At 36.5% G+C, this 23783-nt stretch overlaps 1 protein-coding gene and 1 non-coding gene across 2 annotated transcripts in view; one reads left to right on the top strand and one right to left on the bottom strand.

The window, feature by feature from the left end:
• Window positions 1-23783, bottom strand: part of Arhgap15 (Rho GTPase activating protein 15) — a 606047-nt gene that overhangs the window by 291393 nt on the left and 290871 nt on the right. The window contains exons 7-8 of the mRNA XM_075985303.1: window positions 16946-17044; window positions 15539-15662 (exon numbers count right to left, since the gene is read on the bottom strand). Of these exons, the coding sequence (XP_075841418.1) occupies window positions 15539-15662; window positions 16946-17044 (223 nt within the window). The remainder of the gene's footprint in view (window positions 1-15538; window positions 15663-16945; window positions 17045-23783) is intronic.
• On the top strand, window positions 2690-2819 carry LOC142858037 (small nucleolar RNA SNORA40). Its single transcript, XR_012911931.1, has one exon. It is a non-coding gene; the product is annotated as a small nucleolar RNA SNORA40 (small nucleolar RNA).

The following is a 23783-nucleotide window of genomic DNA, read 5'->3' on the forward strand; positions in this document are numbered from 1 at the left end:
GGGGTTAATAATCATACCTCATATAATAATTGAGAGGATTAAAAGAGAGGGCTCTTTTATACTTGGTTTATAACCTAGAGCTAGGAAGCATTTCAAACTATTTCTATACAGCGTTTCTTTGCTGTGGAGGACATGATCATTTTGTTCTTACAATACCATTCATTCACAATGAGACATAGCAGTAATCCACGAATGAGAATCAAAAGATTCTATTCATGTCACCAGTTATTCAATGAAAATGGCTAAGCTTGTCGCAACTTCTATCCTATTGTCCCAGAATTTTCTGACAGCGATCACTTATTACTTATTTATGGTGATAAATTATTAGAAGACATGATAAACAATTAGAATTATATCGAATAATTATAAATAGAACCTTTGTGAGGGTTTAAATTATCTCACTTGTATATTTCTCTCCATCTGTCCCATGATCAAATGACCTCTCTCATTTAGAGTTGCTGAGGCATGGAGAAAAGTAAATCTGATAGGGACATCATTGTAGACTCTTCCTATAAGGGTGCACCTCATCACACAGTACGTTACACATGCATCTTTTACATACTTATCTTTAAACTGTTTATTTGGCACATCAACAGGCAGCTGGTGGAACAAATAGGAAATCGTGGGAAGCACATTCATTTTTAAAGTGTTAATGTGCCCACTCCAAGAGACAGTAATGTGCTTCCATCCGTTAAGATCCCCTTGAATGTTTTGGATTGGAGGACCATAATTTAAATGAAATGCATTATCCAACCTGGAAGGTATTCTACATCCTAAATATTTAATTGATTTCTCCATCAGGGGAAGATGAGCCTACACAATAGGCAGATCCTATCTTTAAGTGTCCGATTAATAGTGTCTCTAATTTAGGGTAATTTAGGAGTTTACAACTTATAAAATGGCTCTGCCTTCCACATTCCTCCCAAAGTACCAAGAGGATTGTGCCTGGATTAATTGCAAACAGCAGACAACCCTCTGCGTATAATGAAAACTCAAGAGTCAGCATCATCAGCCATGCGCCTATAATTTGGGATCTCATCTAAATATTTTTTCACTAGGGGCTTCACTTCCAATGGAAACTCAAGAAGCAGAGAAGGAAAGTTGTAATTGTTGCATCTTCCAATTTAAAAAAGTTTAACAAGTCGAATTCATTCCTGCTGAGTTTTACTTAGTTGGGTCTTAGCTAACTGAGTGAGGAAGATAAATCAAGCCACTTGCAGATTTTCCTAATGGTGCAAAGTTTGGCACCCTGAGGACTGGGGAAGCATCTATTCCTGCACTTGTAAAGAAGGGAAGTGGAACAAGACTGTCAGTGGCTGTGACTCCGTAAGTGTGATTTATTACATTCTACGCTACTCGGTCATTTCCAGATAAGCACATAAGTGCTAGAAGTTTTCGGTTGAAGAAAGAATAAGGGGAAAATTTTTAATATTCTCTCAAGTACTGGTGCCATAGAAATCAGTATTATTTAATGAAATGGTAACATATGAGTTTATAAACGTGAAAATAACATTGAACTGTATGTACCTACATGTGTCTACTTTCGATTTTGTAAAGTCTTGCCTAATTTTACCTGTTTGTAGAGGAAAAGAAATGGGTGCCCTGCTGCTGAGCTTCATTTTGGGATTTGAAAAAAGAACATAAATAAATATCAAACAAACAAGCAATAAATAAACAAAATAAGATCAGTAGCATATCAGGTATAGAATGTTTAGTATGGAATTATCTTTCCCGTCATACTTTCTCTCTGTCTTCTTGAAGAACTACTTTGTAGACAGCTTAATTTTTGTTCAAATATAAATTAGAATCAATTTTCTGGGGAGAAATAATCGGTAGAGCTCCTGTTCTCCACAACAAAGAAATTACATTTGTAGACATATTCTAGAAATTTAAATCCCCCAGTACTCCTTTGAGGAAGTCCAAGGAGATTTGAAGACTGACGGTTTTGTACTTTGCTATTCCCAGGGGCTCATGCGTGATCATCTTTACTGAGATTTATTCCCATCCCTGATGAATTAATATGCATTTTAGTTAACTAATCTTGAAACAACAGGAATAAAGTTTATCCAGGTCTTTTATACCTCAGAGAACAAAACAAATACTACAAATCTTTAGAGAGAAAGGATATACAAAAGGGCTTGAGGTGAAGATTTCAAAGCAAATACTCTTTAAACGATGTGCAAATTACCTCGGCGCTTGAGCATGGTTTATGAAAGGGGATTAGCTCACTGGAATAAGAACCAAGTTTAAATTGATGGGTTTCAAAGTCATAGATGAGAAGTAGTTACAAGACAAGGAAGGAGGAAAGCAACAATTTAGGGAAGTGATTTGGATTAATTTTTCCCCTGAATGGATTTTCCTTAGATTGTCAGAAATTACTATTGCTAACTGCAGTATAAACAGTGCATTGGTGCTTTAATTTTTTATAAAGGTTGAGTTCAATAAATGAGTAATTATCTGCTTATCATATTAAAAAATTTAACCAGAAACTGTTAAGCAATGAAAACTACTGTAGCTGGAGAGATCAACTTGAGAAAGGTTTAGGGAGAGAACGTTTTCTTTCCAATTCACCAAGTTACCTACAACTCCAGCAGAACACAGACACACCAGGACTCCACCATGTTCCCCCAGTGGCAGTTTAAGAGCTTCTTGGAAAGCATATGAAAATGATGACTTTGATAGCATCACAAGAATTCGTGGGTGTGTTTGTTCAACTAGGGGACAAAGACAGATTAGAGAGGTACAAAAATAAATCTTCTTTTTGCAACCCAGAACTCAGTGTTCAGTGTGAGTTTTGAGATAAACAAGAACAAAATACAAGACAGCACAAAAGAGGATGGTGTTGATAATGAACCTTGTCTTGAACATGAGGTTGGAACTAAACATACCTGTGAATGAATGTTCCGGTGGAGCCCTGGCATTTCCCACATACAGGTTAGGATTCTGAATGTGTTAGGGATGGACATGAGCAGGACTCTACAGAGACGTGGGGTGTCATCAGCTGAAAGGCCTATCTTAGAGCGGTTCCCAAAGTAAATTGTTTGAAGAAATTTCCAGAAATCCTCTGGCGGAGAACTTTAAAGATGTCATGACTGTGTTTCTTTAACTCAAGGAGAGATAGGAGAACAAACGGCTGATAGCAACTATAGTAAACATCTTTCTCCGAGAAAGGGCTATTTTGAGAAATCTTGAACCCCAGTGACCTGGATAGAATAGCAAATGAACCCTTCAAATAAATAATTTAAATAAAAATTTTATTGACTTTTCAATAAAAAAGATTATTACAAGAGTTCATTTCTTAAAATACCTTAGTGACCTACCATTATGGAAGGTAAAGGAATGTCTAATGTTTCCACTCCTGTGTGATTCCTATCTAATGCTTCTTGACTAACTTGCTGGATTTTGCCCAGTGAAAATGAGTTAAACAAAATTCTTTAGGTTCTCAGCCAAATCTTTCCATGGTAATCGGCTATGCTCAATTTAAAAATAAGGCACGGGATAGCAACAACAAATTCAGGCACTTACGAGAAAAAAAACAACGCTAAATATTCCTGTGTAAGCTGTCCTGAAGTATGGCGCTAAATAAATGAAGATATCCTGACAGTCCAGCCTGTCTTCTTACTGTGCAATGACATTTTAAGTGACTTAATGTTTACAAGAAACTTCTTAGTGAAATTCATTAAGAATACATTTATATTTGTCTATTTTGTTCTTTAATTCCTAGATTTACCCACATCAGGTTGCAGGGATATTTCATTTGTATTTTAATAAATAAAGCTTGCCTGAAGTTCTGAGAGTAAACCAGCCCCACTGGTCAGCCTTACAGACCAGGCAGTGTTGACACACACCTTTAATCCCAATAGCCACACCAGTTTGCCATAGAAATTGGGAGGTAGTGGTGCATGTCTTTAATTCCAGCACTAGAGAGGAATATAAGACAGGAGGAGACAGCTCTCACACACTGTCTTATTCTGAGATTCTAGGAGGCAGGATCGCCATTTCGAACTGAGGTAGATGTGAGAGCCAGTGGCTGGTTGTTTCATTTTTCTGACCTTCAGGTTGGCTTTATTTATTAAAACACAAGTGAAATAGCACTATATGAGGTGATATTTTATCTCCGACATAATCACCATCAGTTTTTTCCTAGAGATGAAATCATTCGCTACTAGAAGGCTTAAACAGGCCTCATTCTAAGTTTGCTCACTCTGTTTATGGAAACTCAAATGTGAGTCTATTTTTGTTTTCCTTGCACCTTTTCCAAACAACTTAACTTAAGTATAGCTTGTTGAGCCTTGGTTGTTTTGGCAGGCATCACTGAAATGCTAATAAGCTAGCTCTAGGTAGTAATACAACAGCTGAGCTGTGAGTCATCCAGATTAAGATATCTAACCTGAAAGGTTGATGGGAAGTGATTACAGTATTCAAGAACAAAGCAAAAATTAAGTAACCTACGGAATCAAATATCATTATTCTTGCCCTTGGAGAAGTGGATTAACTTCCAGAAGATGCGTGTGGAAACCAACATTCTCTGAAGAGGATTTGTGTGGAAGATGAAGGATAAACAGAATTTCGGATCCATTCTGCATGTGGAATTAGTGGAATTCCTGGAAATTGGTAGAATATCTCACAGACTTGCTTATGGATGGTTTATTATTTGTTTCTTTTGATGAATTTGGTTTAATTTTAGAATCGCTTTTGTGTGTATTGCTGCTGCCCTTTGTCAGCCATTTCAATGTTCAGGAAATAGTGATGGCTATAGTGCAGGCAAATGGACACAGGAAGAGCAGCTCTTGACTCTGTCGAAATTCACGTGATATCACGAATTAGAAGGGCATGATGAGACAAAATGAATATTTACCATCTCAAACCATGCATTGTCAGGAAATGGCCATCTCAACAGCCCTGTGCAGGCTAGATTAGACAGGCTCCAAAGTGCTCTGACTCTGGCCTGTTGCAAACTGCTTTAGGGAGTCAGTGTGATGTGGTAAAGTATTTATCAAACTTTACTATGTCTATATCTTACCTATTAAAATGCAATCTCCTGGGGGCTGTTAATTACCGAGTTTGTGGCTTTTCCCATGGAGTTCAGTTCACAACACCCACTTCAGGTGATTCATAACTACCTGAAAATTCATTTCCAGGGGCTCTGATGTCCTGTCTGGCTTTCTTGGGTAACCACAGATATATGCAACACACATAAATAAACCATAAAATACGATTTGTAAAGAAATGCCCTCTCTACTCAGTGAGTTTGGGTTAGGTCTTGGGAATCCAGTCTTTCCTTATGAACAAGCTCCAGCTGATACGATTGTCATTGGTCCCTTGGCTGCATTTTGTGTATCAAGACTATAGACTATATAGACTCTGAAAGCCAGTGGTTAGAGACAGACTCTGCTTAACTTTCCATCTTATATTTTTGAAGACACAGAAGAAATGGAATTTTTGGAACTGTCAAGAATCCTTCCAATATGTTCCAGGAAAACCTGCCACCTCAGAAATCTTTGGAGTCTGTCTCTGTTCCCACTGCTAGCTTGGGCCTGCAGCATCTGTTACTTGGTCTGCTGCAGTATTTTCTTACCTCTGATCTTTCATTGTTTTCTCTCATCTGTAGAAATGGTTATTTAAAAAAAAAACCAGACCTGTTCTGTACTTTTGCCTACAATGTAGCACTTTATTAATATTGCTTTCAGTACAACAATGTCTATGTAAGCCCTTGGCCAAATAGTTCATTCTTGCTTACTAACCAGACTTACAGTTGTTGTTTCCCCAATGTTTATATGCTGTAGGTTCAGAAATCTCTAAAATCCGCCTGCATTCTCGGGCTCTCTGATTTCTATTCTAATATGTATTCGTATTATTTCCCTATTATTCTCTCTTCTGCATTTGAAAGGCTCCCACAGCCACACAGCAGCAGCAGCAAATCTGAGGGCCCTTTGCTTCCCATACTCTGACAACCTTCTTCTATGTGCTACTTTTGTGTACAAGTTTTAAGTGTTTGTTCTCTGAATACAAACATATTTTTTTTGGGGGGAGGAAGTGACTTCCAGAAGGACCCATAGTACTTCACCCTTCAAGGAGGGCCCTATCCTTCAACCTTTCCCTTTACTATGTGAACATCAAATTGTTGCTTTCTTTGGGACTCTCCCCTCATTTGCTCAGTAATTTTCTTACTTCGTTTTAACGTCAATATGCCAGTGCTCTAGACTGCTTTCTCAAAAACTAGGATGCGGAGAGGTAAGCTTCAGAAGGTCATCACGTATTTCCCTCTGGCACTGAGACCTAGTGGATCAGGGTGATTCTGGTTTAAGCAAATGATGAATGCTAGGTTATCTCACTCAGATAGCATGGTATCTTGGATACAGGGCACAGGGTGGGTGTCCAGGGATATTTGATAGTTGGTCAACAGAATTGTCTTTCTTGAAATAAGACATTTAGAGACTTTCATGTAACTCCTTATAAGATAGTTAAAGTCCATGTATTTGAAGCACATTATTCCCTATGGCACACCAAATTCCTTAAGGAAACAGAAAATAATAAATAAAAGAATATGTGATATTCCAGGTTAACTGACTAATAGAAGTATGTTAAAATATGCACTGTATAAAATTGTTCAAGAACTAATAAAAATGGGTTAAATAAGTACATTTTTGTTTTTTTCTCTAAATGTAGAAGCTGTTAGATTTATAGTAGGCAAAATTGGGGATACTTTACTCTAAATTCACTCATAGTAATTATTATATCAAAATTTATATAACAACATAAAATTTGCAAATACCTTATATATACTTAAACTCTGATTTTTACATTACCCTTACATTTAGTGCATATATTTCCATCATATTCAAATTTTCCTTTGTGTTATTTAATAATTACATTGAAATATCTATTGTAGTTAAAGAAAAGATCAATTTTAGGATATTTAAAAGAATGTATGTAAATCACATAGCTGTGTATCTTGGATTAAGAATGACATTCAAGTACATAAAGTTAAAAAGCCAGCGTATTAACATCTGTCCCAGTTAGCCTGAATTGTCAATTTGACACACCCTAGAGTCATTCGAGAAGGGAGTCTTAATCGAAACGCTAACCAGATCAGACTGATCTATAGGAAAGTCTGTTAGCGTCTTTATTGTTAATTGATGAAGATTCTAGTCCATGTTGGTGCTGGGCAGGTTATCTTTGAATGTATAGGAAAGCTAGCTGAGCATAAACCGAGGGTGAACTAGCAAAGAGTGTTACTTCATAGTTTCTGTTGCAAGTTCCTGCTTGAGTCCCTGTTCTGACTTCCTTCAAGTATGGACTATGACCTGGGAATATAAGTCAAATAAACCCTTTTCTTACCTACAAAACCAAACCAAATCAAAGGTACTCAAACTTTTCACTCTTACACCCTTACTTCTTATATACTTCCACCCAGCTTTTAAAGAGTGTGCTGAGGGACAGAATTTCTGTAACTCTTGTTTTAAGTTGGATTTCTATGAACAGACGAGAGAATTATCTTCATAGATTTCAAAAATTATCAAAACTTTAACTTTCCTACATTAAAAACACCATTTTATTTTGTAGACTCAAATATAATGTTAAAAAATTAAAACCAGTGCCCATAAAAAAAAAAGCATCAAGAATGGGTATGAATCACCACAATTCTTTAAAACACAATGGAATGTTAAAATAGAACATTGAGAGATGGTGACCTGAGCTCAGACATATGAGATATTATCTCAGTATGCGTATGTGTGGGGGAGTAGGCTTAAGATGATGTCAACAGGCTGAGCTATGGATCCAGGTCTTCAGCTCATTTCTCTGGAAAAGAATATGAGGAACACAGATTCGGGGGAAGGACCCTTGAGAAGAAGGGGCAGGCAGACAATGAAGAACTGTTTATAGTGGTCTAGTGGAATTATGTCTGTCCGTTATGCTAGTTTGAGTAGAAATATTTGAAAAGCAATACAGGAAGTAGATAGAGGAGGAGGAAAAAAGAAGAGAAACTGCTTTGACTCTTTGAGCTCAGTTTTGGACTTTGGAAAACACTATGTCTGAAAGAAGGATACTTTTGGTTCTTTTCCTTCCTTGTTTTCTAAAGGTGACCTTGAACATAATCTGTAACAGAGAACGACCTTGAACTTTTGATCCTCTAGCATGTACCCCCCTGAGTGCTAAGATTATAAGTGTGTGCCACGGTGATTATTGCCCGCAGGAAAATTTTAGTCTTACATTTTCTTGTAGTCATGTCATCTCACATTTTGTCTCCAGTTTGAAGCCAATTAATTTTGTGTTCAATAGGATCCATCTATTTTCAGCAAGAGTTAAAGAATAAGGATGTTGCCTTTAGTTATTATTTAAGCAATCAAAATATCCATAAACCATTTCTCTAAGAAAAGAAATAAACTGATGTTATAGGTCACTCTTTAAAAAATAAATTTCAAGAGGTATATCTGTTATTTTCAGATTTATTTCATATTGTCTGATAGAAGTTGTATCTGATTTTCCTTAAAGGATGGGGAATATACTATGAGTAACAAAAAAACAAGCTGTTTTCCTAAGAACACACTGAAGATTCAATGCTTACAATGAGTACTTCTCCAAACATGTCAGGGAACCCATTCTGACATCCAACAAAATACCTTAAAAAGAAAGTTACATTCTTTTAGGCTTTTGAGGAATTATAGTACAAGTTTCTGTGGTCTATAAACAAAGGGAGTGGGTGGACCACATGGATCTTGAGTACAGAAAGAGTAAGTGATCTTTTGCATCTAAAACAGTGTTTTCTTAACACAGAAAGCTGAGAATGTAAAAAAGTTTCAAATATCATGCTTAGAAATGGCACTTAAAATTTAGTTGACAATAATGAACGATTACCCTATGCTTAACTTCATAAAAAAAGGTTAACATGTACCTAATTCTCTATCATGGAGTAGAAAGGATAAAACTTTCAGAGAAGTTCAAAGAATATTATTTTCGTTTGTTTATAATCACAACAGAGTACTAGCAGTTATGAAATAATGCTGGAGAGTAGGAAAAAGAGTCCTCAGAATTTGGCCTATTATTGAAAGAAAGTCACCCTTTGACCTAATGAAATCAGAAATTGATTAACTGCGGTTCATCTAAGGAGAAATATGGTCACAGTGTTACTGCCAGGGTCAGGAGGAAGATGGGGTGATCTAGTGATGGAGGACCCAGAGGCTTACACGGACAGGAGAACAGCTCATGCTTCAAGATGCATGGCTGTGGATGCCCAACGGGCAGAGGCTAAGATCAGCCCTTAGATGTTAAAGAAGAGATTCATCAGAGCTTGCTTTGCTCAGCTCATAACTAATTCCTCGTATCTAATGATTCATAGGGAACTAAATGGTTTGAAGAAATTACAATCTATGGGTTCTACAAAAGTTGAGATTGCTGCTGGCTATCATGAAAACACAGAGCAGAAGAGATAGTCAGCGTTACACAGATACCTGGCATAGTTCTGAAACTTCGTGAATAACAGTGTTTGGACAAATGCATTCACATGTCTGCTTAGCAAGTATGTATTTAATCTTTAATGTTTTCCTTTTCTGAATTTAAACACTAGCCTCAATAGCATTTTAATGTACATGTTTTAAGTCATCTGAAATATGTTCAACAAAGAGCGAGCCCCTTAATCCCTGGAAAATGATCAATGAACAGATAGTCTTTAAATAACTAAAATCATTCATTTAAAAAATATTTTTATTCAATAGTTTTCCTCAAGTGGTATTGAATAAAATTGTTGCCAGGAGAAACATTTTTTTTTTTTGGTGTCAGGGGGAAGAAGTAAGGTGAATGACCATAGTACTTAATAAAGAAGCTTTATCCTTCCAACTTTTCAATGTAATGATAACTCACAGTAATCTATGCAAATATTATGAGGTTCTTTTTTTGGTAAGATTTTTATTTTTCTTCTTAACTATATTTGATTTATATCTGAGAGTTTAACATTGTTTTTTCTTTCTTAGCAGATGGCTTATTCATCTTATTATTTGTAAGCATTGGCAGGGTTATGTGGTTTCATATAAAATTCATAATAAGAAAACCTTTACAATATGTATTTTTATGAGTCTCCAGGACAGGCTTCTCAGTGTGTATCTCAAACAACTGCTAATTACATGTTTATCTGAGAAAATAGTATGAATTTTCAATTTGGGTTAATAACAAATATATTACAAGATTTCTTAATTATATTCTTACTAGAAAGGCCATAAGGGTCATAAGTATAAAAAATACTGGTTTGGGGGAAGAGTTGGAAAACAGTGGGTTATCAAGGTTGTTTTCCAAAGGTCTTAATATTAATCATAAAGAAAATGAGATCTTTCTTTAAAAGTATTCATATTGCAGTTTAAACATGTAGCTATTCTTTTACTGAATTATAGAAATGCCTAATATCTAACTTTCCAGTTTTTAGTTGAGAAACATTAAAATGCAAACAGAAAAGATGAAAAAGATAGTATCTAATAAACTGTGTATTTGCCACCTAGACCCAGTAAGTTAGTTGTTGGGACAATATCAGACGTATTCTACCATTATATCCATAGCTTGTCTTGCTGAAGACTCGTTTCCTGACATGCTACTAAATCTTCCTTTCCGGGCTTTGACTTCTCTGTACCGTGCTCTTCATTCTGGTTTAGCTGTGCTACACTTTCCTGCAGCTTCTGTGGTGTGCAGGGTTCACGATTTCTAGTTAGAACCATTCTGCAATCCTCCTTGCTTGTTATAATTTTTGTAGGTCTAAGAGAGTAGGAAGCAAGCTGGATGATAATGGTGCAGCTGAAAAGTCCCAGTTCTCAGGGCCAGGGGTGTGGCTAGCTCAGAATGAACGGCTCCTTAAAAATACCACTGTAAATGGCTTCAGAGAGTCCAAGGTGATTTGCTCCCTATATATAATTTCCTAAAGTAAATTGGGTAAAGATCTAGGCTACCATTTTACAATGACACCATACTGTTGCTGGTGAGAAATAGGATTATTTAGATTATCACAAAATATCACCACTTTTTTATTAAACTTATTTCACTCGGCCTGATAATGATTATTCCACAGCACAATAAAGGTTTTCAGATTTTTAATTTTCAGCGTTGTATTAATATCTCATTCATCTCTAGTCTGTCTTCATTTCTATAACCTCATTATGGTATATGAACCATTATTAAGGTATGTGAAACTGAGAAAACCACATGGAAATACTTTTAGGATTTTGCCCAAACATATTTTTATCTTAGTAAAAAAAATCAAAAGAGAAATGCATTTCCTGTTAATACTTTACCATGTGACTTTTAAAACTTATGTTAATTTTTGAGTTCATACATTTATAAGGTTGAAAGTGTTTTATATAAAATTTATCCTTCCCACTTGTAGATTTTAGAGTTTGGCAGTCTTACAGGCATGAGATAGATTACAACAGAAGGACCACATTTTCTATCTGTTTGTTTGTCTGTCTGTCTTTATTTGAAAGCAAAGACAGTGAATGCAAGAATTTTGTGTACATTTTAGTGGTATTTGCTAAGAAACAACATTCATATTCCATGACTGTGAATACGGGAATAAATCAGATCTTTGTCTGAAGTACTTGCTGGATGCTGAAGCTTTCCATTAACCAGGACTTCTTAATGACATGCTCTTCTGGGCATTAAGTAATCAAGGGCATCTCTTGGCTTCATTCTACTGGGTCCTGACGTGCTGCTCCCAAGAATGCCCTGGCTGCCATTTTCACCTGGGGAGGTGCCAGGGGAAGGACCAGCTGCTCATATTTAGACGTTTGCAGCTATGACTCCCATATCCAATTCTGGCTCCTCTCCTGTATTTCCTGTACCCTCAGGGAGAAGGATGCAGAGTGTGTGTGCCCTGCTCCAGCCTTCCATCAGACACCACCCTTGGCTCATACCCGTCTTGGTGCCATCTGCTTGGAGACATGGAGGATAATAAAAGAGGCTCCCATTTATTGAGTGCCTGCTGTGAACTAAGTATTTACATCTCCAGTTTCAAATTTTCACATGATCCTAGAAGGATGTTATCAGACCCATTTTTATAGTTCTGGAAAGGAACACTTGGAAAAGTTAAAAAAGCTCTCCCAAGTAATGTGATGCCATGATTATATTTGGGCCTTTCCTCTTTTCCATCAGTGGGAGAGACTCTCTCTCTCTCTCTCCTTGGAGAAATCTGTGAGCACTGTGTCTGATTGACTCTTCACTTTCCATAGCAGCCTTCCCTAGAGAGCTGATCTCCTGCTCTCATCCCAGGCTGCTGTCCTGAATTTCTCACAGTGATTTGGCCCTCCCGTTGAATTTTCTGGCTTCTTGTCTGTTAGACTCAACTGATATCTTAAAATATCCGATTAGTACTTGATAGTGTTGGCAGGTTGGAATCATATTTTTTTTAAAGGAAAGTATATTTTAACTCAACTTTCTGATTTCACTCATTAGGAGAACATATTTTTTCCCATGTTAATCGGAAAAACTGGACAAAGAAATGACCACCTGTTAGCTGCTAATGAAGTTCACATGCCTTTTTAAAAAAGTAATTCTGGCTTTTTCTGCTTACAATCTTGGCGACAAAACTCATGGGAACATCAAGGGCACAGGAAGCCAAAGGCAGCAAACAGACAATAGAGTTTGTGCTTGGACTACTAATAAGGGTGGAATCACTGTCAATGTGACTCCACATAATTATTGAATCTCCAGACAGTGACTTAAAACAGAATGTATGATTTAAGAAACCTAAACTTTGGATATTCAGATATAAGACCTAGTTCAGAAGGGTTTCACAACATGGGAGCTCCTACTTGAAGTTTTAAAAAAAGCCCAAATAGAAAACATGCTTTAATGATTTCAAACCTGTGGTCTAATTTAGGATGTTGCAGATAGGTCAATCACTATGCCTTTCAAGTGAAAATAAATACATGCATAAGATCAGATATAACTTAGTTTAAACAGTGATTTGCTGCGTCCTACCTTGAAAGAAGTCTTACAACTCTACACAACCAGGAAGACACGGGCAAGAAATAGTTTTGAAAATTGTGATTAGCATTAAAGACTAAATGGACCTTTTATTTTAATGGTAAAATTCATCTAAGAATGCTGGCATCTTGGTTTAAGTTAGCTGACTTGTATAGATTTCATTTTTACTTTTTAGCAAAGGTCCACCCAAGGGCAAGTTAGAAACAGATTAACGTTTATTTGTTCACTTAACCAGAGTGCAATTAAAAGAGCAGGTTGTAAAAACAGATTGCTTGAGTTTGACATGTGTCTCTTAATTGTCTTACACACATTACCCTCATTCTAGGTGCCTTGGCTACAACATTCAAAATATAGGGTTAAAAAAGGTAACCGTTTCTTAGGATTGATGAGTTTGTATAAAATAAGCACTTGGCTCCATGGGTCCAGTACATACAAAATTGGTGTGAGAGGTCCTTCTGTCTATGTGTTGCTTTTATTGATTAATGAATAAAGAACTGCTTTGAGCCTATGGCAAGGGCAGAACAGAACTGGGGGAGGGGGGGAGCTAGGCTGTATGCTGGGAGCTTTAAAGAGGATGGAGTCAGACAGACGCCATGGAGCTGCTGCCAGAGTCAGACATGCAGAATCTTTGCTGGTAAGCCACTGCCACGTGGTGATACACAGATTAATGGAGATGGGTTATATTAATATGTAAGAGTTAGCCAATAAGAAGCTAGAGCTAATAGGCCAGGCAGTGATTTAAATAATCTGGTTTCTGTCTGATTATTTCCGGTCTGAGCTAACCAGGCGGCTGGGACAAACAAGCGGCTCATTGCAACACAAAATAGTGTCATATATTAGTGCTGTTTTAACTTAAAAGTCATTGTACAATTAAGGAGATTTTGATTTGAATAAATACCTGCCTTCTGCTCATCTTTCAACAAGAATGACTTTGCTCTCAAACTGATTAAATGATTGTCTTTGTCAATGGGGGGAAAATACAAAGAAGAACTGAAGATTCTTTCCATAGAACTTCTTTTCTAAGAATCATTCTAAAACTTTTAATATAATTACCATTTAATACAGGATATGTCAGCCTCAGTTTCTCAAACAGGCTGCTGCAAATGTTTTCCCCCCACTGCTTCAGGGTTTAGAGACAAGTCAAGTTCTTTTCCACAGCTGTAATTAAATCTCAGCTTTCAGATCCGCTAATCACTGCATCACAGACCCTTGTGTGTTTACTACAAAATACTTATGTAATTAACATTAAACACATACTTACAACTGAATTCTAATGCTGTAATCTTACCTTATACCTTATCCCATGGGAAATGAAGGGGGGACAACTCAAGAATTAAGGGAAAACATTAGGTAAATGAAATTGACTCTAAATAAAATCTTTTAAAAGACATTCCTGAGTTTCTCTACCCATTCCCTGTGTACTCTTGTAGGCATAGACAGTGAGAACCTTCTTCAATTGCCACATCACACAAACCGCTAGCTCAATGAGTCTTGGATAGATGTAGCAAACTATGGTATAGGCCTTCAACAATGCCTTCCTTTCAAAAAGGAATCTCTACTTAACTTCTCCTGTAACTTCAAAAACTATGGATCCTAATAATTCAGCTTTGAAAGACATGTTGCCACACATACACAGACTTTCCTAATGATATATATATATATATATATATATATATATATATATATATATATATATAATCATCTACCACACATTTTTGTTTGCACTACATGTATTGGAAGTTCAGCTTACTGACTTGTTTTTAAGTTTCAAAAGCTACGATCTAACTACATACACCTTCAGACAGAGAAAAATGGCTAACAGTAGCTAGATATAAGGTTCATGGAAGATTCTATAGTTTTTAAGACTGGAAAACTGGTTTCTCTGATATGAAATATATCTTCATGTGCTTTCAGAAGTCTAGGACTCAATTTTACTCAGTGAGATACATGTAGCAGGTTTTAATAATCTTTTGTTGAGAAAGAAGCAGAATGCCTTTAAAAAATTAGATTTTGCAGACCATCATGTAAATGGCATAAGTTGTTCTTACTTCAGATTCAATTGTTTTAGAAGTAGAACTTCCAAATATATGTAACTTCAATAACCATTCAGCTGTCACATTTCCTGTCAACTCTGGGACACACATTTTACATCTTCCTGGTATTCTGGAAGTGTGGATTGTTGCATAGGCTGTTGGCTTAGTTGGGCCAACTGTGGTGGTCACTTGTGTCATTTAATGTATGAAAATCAAATGGTCAGCATGCCAGATGCTTGACATTTCCCACTCTCAAAATCAATCACCGATCTGAACTCCATGGCTATTACTCAGAGACTCGGAGGTTTGCTGTAAGCAGAGACCATGACCTTGGAACAATTATTTTCTCAAAAGACATTACCAATAACGATGTGAGTAGAATGCCCAGGCTGCCCTCCAGCGCATGAATCCCTAGGTAGGAAACGGTTGCGAACCTTGCAAAGTAGTCTGGCTTTGGCTTAAATCTCATTTTAATACATTTATATTTCATAAGCACTGCATTTAGACAGAGGTGAAATGAGCGAGTCAAAGAAAACACTCACTGAAAGACTTCCTGTTCTCTGGTTTCTGTTCTTTTCTATCACCGTGGCAATGACTCAGCAGTTCAGTACTTGAGGATCTCTGGAGATTGAACAACTCCAGGGACTGGGAACTCGGATTCTTCGGCTGGAAATAACAAGCAATACCTTGAATACTTTTACTAGGAAGAAAGCATTCACCAAACTGTTTCATGTTTTGTCTTGATGCTACATGTAACCAGACTTTGGAATACATTAATTATTTTGGGGATATGGCCTCTGTCTAAGCACAATGCTTACACTGATTCATACACCAAAACAGTGTTCACTAAATGCTATGAATTATTCAAAGAACTCCACACACAGCAACCCAGTTACTCCTCTCAGGCATTCACTAGAGCTGCCACATACTGAGGAAACAGACAGAAGGAAAAGAACCCACCTTTCCCAAACCATGCAGCTACTAAATAGGATCTGCCTTCAAATTCAGAAATTTTGGACTTATACTTCATATTTGAAGTTAATAATCCATGTGTTTGCTCTCTTTTTATGGAGACTCTGTTGATGCTATGGAAATACTTTTAATTTGTAGAGTTTGATCTTAAAAGGATATAATGAAAGATTTTGAATATATTCTCCTATTTTATAAGCTATTAAAAGCTCTTAAGAGCCGGATGGTGGTGGCGCACTCCTTTAATCCCAGCACTCGGGAGGCAGAGGCAGGCGGATCTCTGTGAGTTCGAGACCAGCCTGGTCTACAAGAGCTAGTTCCAGGACAGGTTCCAAAACCACAGAGAAACCCTGTCTCGAAAAACCAAAAAAAAAAAAAAAAAAAGCTCTCAAAAACATTTTCCAAATAATTCTTATAAAATACTAGTGAGTTAAAATTAAGTTAGTAAGAAACAGTTTTAAATAATTTAGGCCTTTAAAACGTATACTCTGAGTGTGTTATTTAAGTCAACTTCCTGAAGTTCTAGGTGTCTAACATTCTTGGGAAGAACATTCTAGCTTAGCTGGGAAATAATAAAAACAAGCATAAATGATTTTTATCTGTGGTATTATAACAGTAAGTACAGTCATAAATGCAGAGATATTTACTTTCCAGAATATATATTAGAGACTACATAAATGGAAAATGGAAAAATGCAATACTTTTGAAGCGCTTGTGTGCTTTTACAACCTCCAATAAATGAATGCCCGTGTTATTCTAGAAAAAGAACGCAGCAGTTTTGAAGGAGAGAAATTAAATGGCATTTACCTCACAAATCCTGTCTGCAAGCAAGGTTCCCAGTGTTCTTTATTAAGCTTAAAATAGCTAATATCTCTCAGCTGTAGGATCCATTTAGACGTGTGAATGTTATACGCCTGAACAGTAAGATTTAAGTGACTACATTTTAATTAATAAATGTAACAGCCCAAACAAATACATACCAATCTGTCAATTGCATTTTTGATAGCATGGAACCAATCCAATATGATGAAGTCAATATCTGACTGAAGAAGGAACTCATTTCCTGATGCTGTTGTGATCTGAAAGGAAAAATTGACAGGAAAGAGCACCATGTTAGATAGATTTCTTACGTGAAAAAGCCCTTTTCAAGAACAAGTTTATCACATGGACAAGTTTCCTTGTATTCCCGTAATTGTCTTTCTGGGAACTAAGGCCCTACTGTCATTTTGAACTTCTCTCTGTAAACTGTTTTTTTTTTCCATGTCATAACAAATACATGATTGTTTTAGTAATCGAAAGATTAACTCAAAGCAGGACTAAAGCTGAGTTCCTTTCTCTCCAGCTTCAGCAGAAAGAAGTTGAGGGATCCGACAGTGCATGCATGAGATAAAAGCCAAGAGAGTGCACAGCCTGTGTCAGAATTCACTCTGGGCTGTTGGCTCTTTTCTGTCTGTCTTTTTCAAATCTAATAGTATCTCTATATTTGATTTTCTTTTACGGAGGGCTCTAAAAGAGATTATTTACCAAAGAGACTAATGCCGACTTTTGCAAAAGGTCATTCAGACGAATAACTTCGGGCCGTTCCTGGCTTCCTACAGTAAAGCTCTATAGGAAAGTCATAAAGGACCAATTTCCTCACAAAGTGTATTAGAATATGGTTTCATTTGCATATTAGAACCTTTGGTAGAAAGTATAAATCAACATCAGTTTCCAGCCTCTCAGTGCTGTTAAGTGGTTGGCAATGCTTAGCATAGCCATCATTTTTCATTGCCGTGGATCCTTCCCTTCAGACACGAGAGATGATAGGACCCTATACAAACACAGCAAGCAATACTTTTGATTCCACCCATAAAGGACTTGTTAGGGGAAAATTTGATTAGCGTGGAAGTGGACATGTTTTCCCTATGAGGCCTCCAATCTGAACTGTGAAGGTTTTCTCTTTGTATTATTGACCTTTTTTTGGAGCAAGAGGACAGACATTTCACAACAACCGCCACACATCAAGCCAGGAGACAGAACTTTAGAGGATTGGCATTTCAAGAAAATCTGTCAAGAGCCAGTTACCTCTGCTCAGCCCTGCAAGCTCCAATCGGTAAATGGTGAAAGGTGCCACAGGTTCAGCAAAACCACAAATCACACAGGCTGGCTTGGAATTCTATCAGTAGAGTGACAAGGTTAACCCCAATGGCTTATTCTGCAAGTTCCAATAATTTTGTGGCATCATTTAAAAACAATTACCTTGGTATTTTTTTCAAAGTATAAATAGAATATTGTTTGCAAACAAGTATGGTTATTGCTTGAGTATTTAATACAATAAATGATCTCTCATTGGCTATTTAGTCTAAACGTTCCGATGTTAATGCATCAGCCACAATGACAAATAACCGGTAATATAATAAATATTAATATTAATCAATCTACCTATTGATACATCTAAGTATCATTTAAGTATCATGTATGCATGAATCTACATATTTAAGTATCCTTTGCTGTCATTTAAGGATGCTGGGAATTGTAATCAGAACTGTGTGTGTGCAGAGATGTGTGTGCACTATCCTCATGATGAGATATACTCAGGCCATTGGTCAGTATAATTCCTACAGGTACACTGACTCATTTAAGTCAATATTATAACACAAAATATACATAGGATAAATATGTCTTAGTATGTTACAAATGCTTCATACACTAAATGGCCTGCATTCTCTAGATTTACTATCGATGCTATATGAACTCATGTAAACTATCATTTTTCATCCTGGAAATATTTGATGTTGATCTTAAGATTTTAAAGAAATCTTTGTCTTCACATAATGTGAATAAATGTGTTTCTTATTTTATTTTCAGAAGCCTTTAAAGAGATGTAATACTAGTGAGGACTGCCAAGAACACATTCTTAGGTGCCATGAGTTCCAGTGTCAATTCTCGTTCCTTCTTCAGTAAAGAGAGAAGTGGCCAAATTATAAAAAAAGAAAAATTGGAAAGTAATAGGATTAATTACACACCCTAAAATCTGACAGATTACTGGATCCAATTACTCTTTTTCTCTCCCTCTTTTGAAGTAAAATGGCATGTAAAATTTGGGGTGGTTCAAAATAGCCATGTGTCCATGAAAAGAAAGCCAGGATGATATTTTTCTAATTATCTGATTGCCACTGCATGTTCCTTACTTACGCAGAATTATAAATATTTACTTTCTAAAGTACTGCCTCAGAAACTAAAGTCTAAAAACATAAGGCCACTTGTAAGTAACACAAGAAATCTAGTATTGTCCTCACCTTTTACTTTGATTTTAAATTTAGATATCTTGATTATTAATATTTTATACATATCACAATTTATTGTTATACATAAAGAAAAATGAGTTTCCCAAACACAGAGTACAGTATAATATAATACTTTATACTGGTATAAATACACTATTAAGATTATCAAAGGAACAACATTTAAAAGGAAAAGAAAAAGTATAATTAGATTTACTGTATCTTGAAGGTGAACAAAAAGAGTTGTCCGGTTTTTGCCCTAGTCAATTCAAACTGTGGCAAGTAAATTTCCGCACCGCCTTTGCCGTTTTGATGCTAGATGCACAGTTCAGAATGGGCCTTTTTCCTGCTCACATAGCCAAACACAAGCTGTATTTTTAAAAGAATCTTTGTCTAAATATATTACAGCATTAATCATACACAATCAGTGACTTATAAATTCACTCTGGGAAGCTAGAGCAAGGAGATCTGTGAACGCAGCTCCTCTGAATCAGCTAATCAGAGGCATCCTGCTCACATCTTCCTCTCGGTCTTCCCGGTAATCTTTGGAGTTCCTAGGCAGTCTGGAGAAGACTGCTACTGCTCTCTACAGTTTAAATGCATCCACTTCTTAATTGCAGCCAGTAATTGACTTTACTCTGTTCCACTCCAGACTCACACAGAAAGGTACTTTTTGAATCTCTGCCGTGTAAAGTCCACTTAATTCAGCTTCCCAATCTCTCTTTCTATATTTTTGTAGTCTTTGCCCCTTCAGAATTTCTGATAAGTGGGTTGTGAGTCATTTTTTTTTGTACTTTGAACGATTGAATCTTCAGATTTTCAACACAGGTTCCAGTGGCAGTGGAGGACATGGGTGGAGGATGTTACCTTGCCCTAAACCTTTTGATTGAACGGCACACGATGCCAGTTTACAGCAATGTACAATAGTGGGCAGAAGGGATCTACAGTGAAGCCATGATAATGGGACCCTTCTTTGTGTGCTATTTGGGAGCTGCAGGCGTAAGGTAGTGAAAACAAAACTTACAGAAAACAAAACAGGTTTTTGTGGAAGCTGCTGGCCTCCCTTCTGTTTAGGATCGCACCTAGACACAATACTAATGAAATCCTGCATCTCTACTAGTCTACATTTTTTTTTTTGGTGGGGGGTATATAGAAAATCAGCAAAGCAGCTTTGTCAAAGGGCACTAGCATCGTTGATAAAAAATATGCATAAATATTTGGAGAAATTTACCTCGTTGTTTCTTAAGGGATGGACATATGACAGTTATTGGTTACAACTTTAATCCATGAGTGAATCATCAATGGTGGGGCCTGAAAGACGCCAGCACTGCCCTGGGAATGCCTTAGACAGTTTTACTCAAAGTGTGGGCCCATCTCGATTCTTGTTAGTGACAAATTTACGTCCAAAAATTCTATAAGCAGTCACGGACCAACAGGAAGAGTAGGCACATTCCTGGGGTTTTTCTGAAAGACATTGACAATAGTCTCCCATGGGCATGGGACTTTGGTATGTATCTTTGGTGCCTCCATAGACAGAGTTGAGTTTGTAAATTCCATGCTCCACTATAGGACTTGTGGTGGGAAAATTTGTTTGGTTTTGTTGGGTTTTTCTTTTTTTGGGGGGGGGGGACAGGGTTTCTCTGTTTAACAGCCCTAACTGTCCTGGAATTTGCTTTGTAGACCAGGCCAGCTTTGAACTCACAATGATCCGCCTGCCTCTGCCTCTTGATTACTGGGATTAGAAGCATGTACCACCATCACCCGATGGGACAATTTTTTTTAAGTGAATTGAATATTGGTATGTTAACTGAGAACATCTTCAAAGAATAGTGTTTTATTTTTAAAAGAAAGCATTTGTATTTTTCACTGGTGTCCTTTCTGACGTTTTCAAGTATCATTATCGTCAACAAGTCAGTATTAGGTTTTAATTTGGATGAAAAATAACAATGTATAATGACATTTATAGTAATAAAAACTTCTTTGGTTTTATTAACATAGAAGTGAACTATTTTTAAATCTTCTCTTTTCTTATTATTGGAGATAGATAAAATGTGGAGAATGGGAAGGTTAAAATAATAAAGAATAAAACTGCTTCTGGCTACACAGATTAAACATAGCACACATTTGAATTGAGCCATTATCAGTCTTTTGTAAATAATAGCTAAATAAGTATGATAATTATCAATGGGTACATTGATGCATGAGCAAACCATATTTAATAAGTAAATATTATCGACTTTTTTTTTCTGTTGAACTCAAACATGCCTGGGATGGCAAGTATAGATACAGGGATGCCATTGTACTCCTTTCTTTCTCTCTGAAGTACCACCTTTTCAGTTGCATAATAAATGCTACAGATAATTCCATGTCTATGGTAAGTTTATATGAGAAGACATGTTTATAATTGATTACATATCTAATTATCAACAAAGACTGATGGATTACCCATTAAATACAGGGAGCAGTGTTTGAAGTTAGTGATCTATGACCCTTCCCGTTAAGAACTGTAAATCTGTTTGGCTACATAGGTCATCTACATATTAAGATAAATAACCATAGAAAATGATTTATCCTAGGTCCCAAAGTGAGTGGCACAGACCATACTCATGACAAGGAGGGCGTAGCTATCGTGGCTGCACTTGCCTCTTGGAATTGTGTATGACTGTTGGCCGTGATGGGTTATTTTCAAAGGTTGATGGAATCAGAACTTTGGGGTATTGAGGACATAAATACCACTACTACTTTATATGCAAAGTGAAGCTAGCTTAAGAGATCTCAAAGCACTTAAACATCTCCAGTGCAGCTTCTCTACATCATAAAGTATTTTTTCAAATGAAGTAAATGATGAAGACGCCATGCTATGAAATTGGCATTATTTTAACTGATAGAATTAAGAGACTCTAAAAACCTTTATTTCTAGTGCAACAGTTGAAAGCACCCAGTTGTATCCAACAGAGAGCTACATAAGTCTACAGAAAAGGCCCTTAATGATTTCACGTCAGTCACAAAAGTTAGAGAAATGACCATGGACAAACTGTTCACTTGCTTACTGCTATCATAAAGAAGGAAAAGTAAACAGTATCTCTAGCCTCATATTTATCATTTTTTGTTCCTCTTTCTAAAATAACTACTCTTTTGCTATGAAAAATAATATGTTTATGGCCAGTTTGAGGCATTCAGAAATTTCAAACCCTAGAACGAACTAAAGCAACCCAGCATTCAAATGCATGTCATCCATATTTTGCTTAGAATTTGAATTTGACAAAGAACTCAAGAAGATAGTCCATCTTAAGTATGCTGAAATTATGCATAGGAGATGTATAATAAAAAGATGCCAAATGACCAAGGAGCCTCAAGGCATATTAAATGACATGGCTATAGTGGTCTAGAAACAAGCAAGAGGAAGGAAATTGGATTACTATTACATTTGGAGATACTTTGTATTTCATGATGGTATCACTGCTCTTGAATTAAATTAACTAGAAATAAAAAGTTATGTCAAACTATACTAAACTTATCTGAAGTGAACATGAATTATTTTGTGATATTAATTTTGGCCATATATTTATTGAATCCTCAGCGAATAAAATATAGATGTATATTTTGACTATGTCATAATGAGATAGCAAGACCTCAAATTGAAGCAATAAAAGCTTATAAAGAATAACAGTTCAGGCTAACATTGTTTTCATCTTGCGTCATACTCCTTGCTATAGATGATCAAGTACAGGTTGTTGTGGTTATACTTAAAGTTCAATTACTGGGCCTCAGAGGCATTTATTACCACTAAAGGAATGATATTATCGGGTCTATGTCAGTTTCAAATTGCAGTCTCCTTGAGTAACTCCAAACTTAAAAAAAAATAAAATAAAAGCTTTTTAGAGTAAAGCTAACTCAAACTAAGGGTGAAACATCAGCCTGACGTGAATGGTCTTCAGTGTGTCTTCCAGAATGTTCCTTGTCACTTTGTGAGAAAGTATCTATCTTATACTCCCAGTGTTGCTGGATGTTAAGTAAATATATGCTGATTACAGGAAAATGTTGCTTTGGTAACTCTCTTATTAAAATGCATTTGTAACCCCCATCCGTCATGAAAGGTTAGAAACTTTGTTTGCATTGGAGCGCAGCCTTATTCAGGGTTACCCTAGCAAACAATGATAGCAGTCTTCAGAAGTTGTATGAGGAACAAGCCACGAGGGACTCACTTTTGTTTTAATTGGCACGCACAAACACTTCTCTGGTCTGTCAAGAAGATCAAGCTAATATGTACGGAGGGTGTTATATTCTCACTTTGGGGAGCGGTAAAGCGCCCTTTATTTAAGTAATTTAAATGATAGACTGCAAAAACTTTGCAAGTCAGAAAGATATTTTATACTTTCTTAGGGAATATTTGTTTTAAGGGACGGAAAATGTTCTACATATATGAAAGATGTTGAATTCCATGTCACAATGGCCCCGTTCCTTCTGATGCCATGAACCCTTCCTAAATCTGTAGCCACTAAATCAGCCTGGCCACCAATGGATCCTGCGTTTCCACAGCTCCCCCTGTGTCAAC

This window comes from Microtus pennsylvanicus, chromosome 9 (genome assembly GCF_037038515.1).
Source record: "Microtus pennsylvanicus isolate mMicPen1 chromosome 9, mMicPen1.hap1, whole genome shotgun sequence".
NCBI lineage: Eukaryota > Metazoa > Chordata > Mammalia > Rodentia > Cricetidae > Microtus > Microtus pennsylvanicus.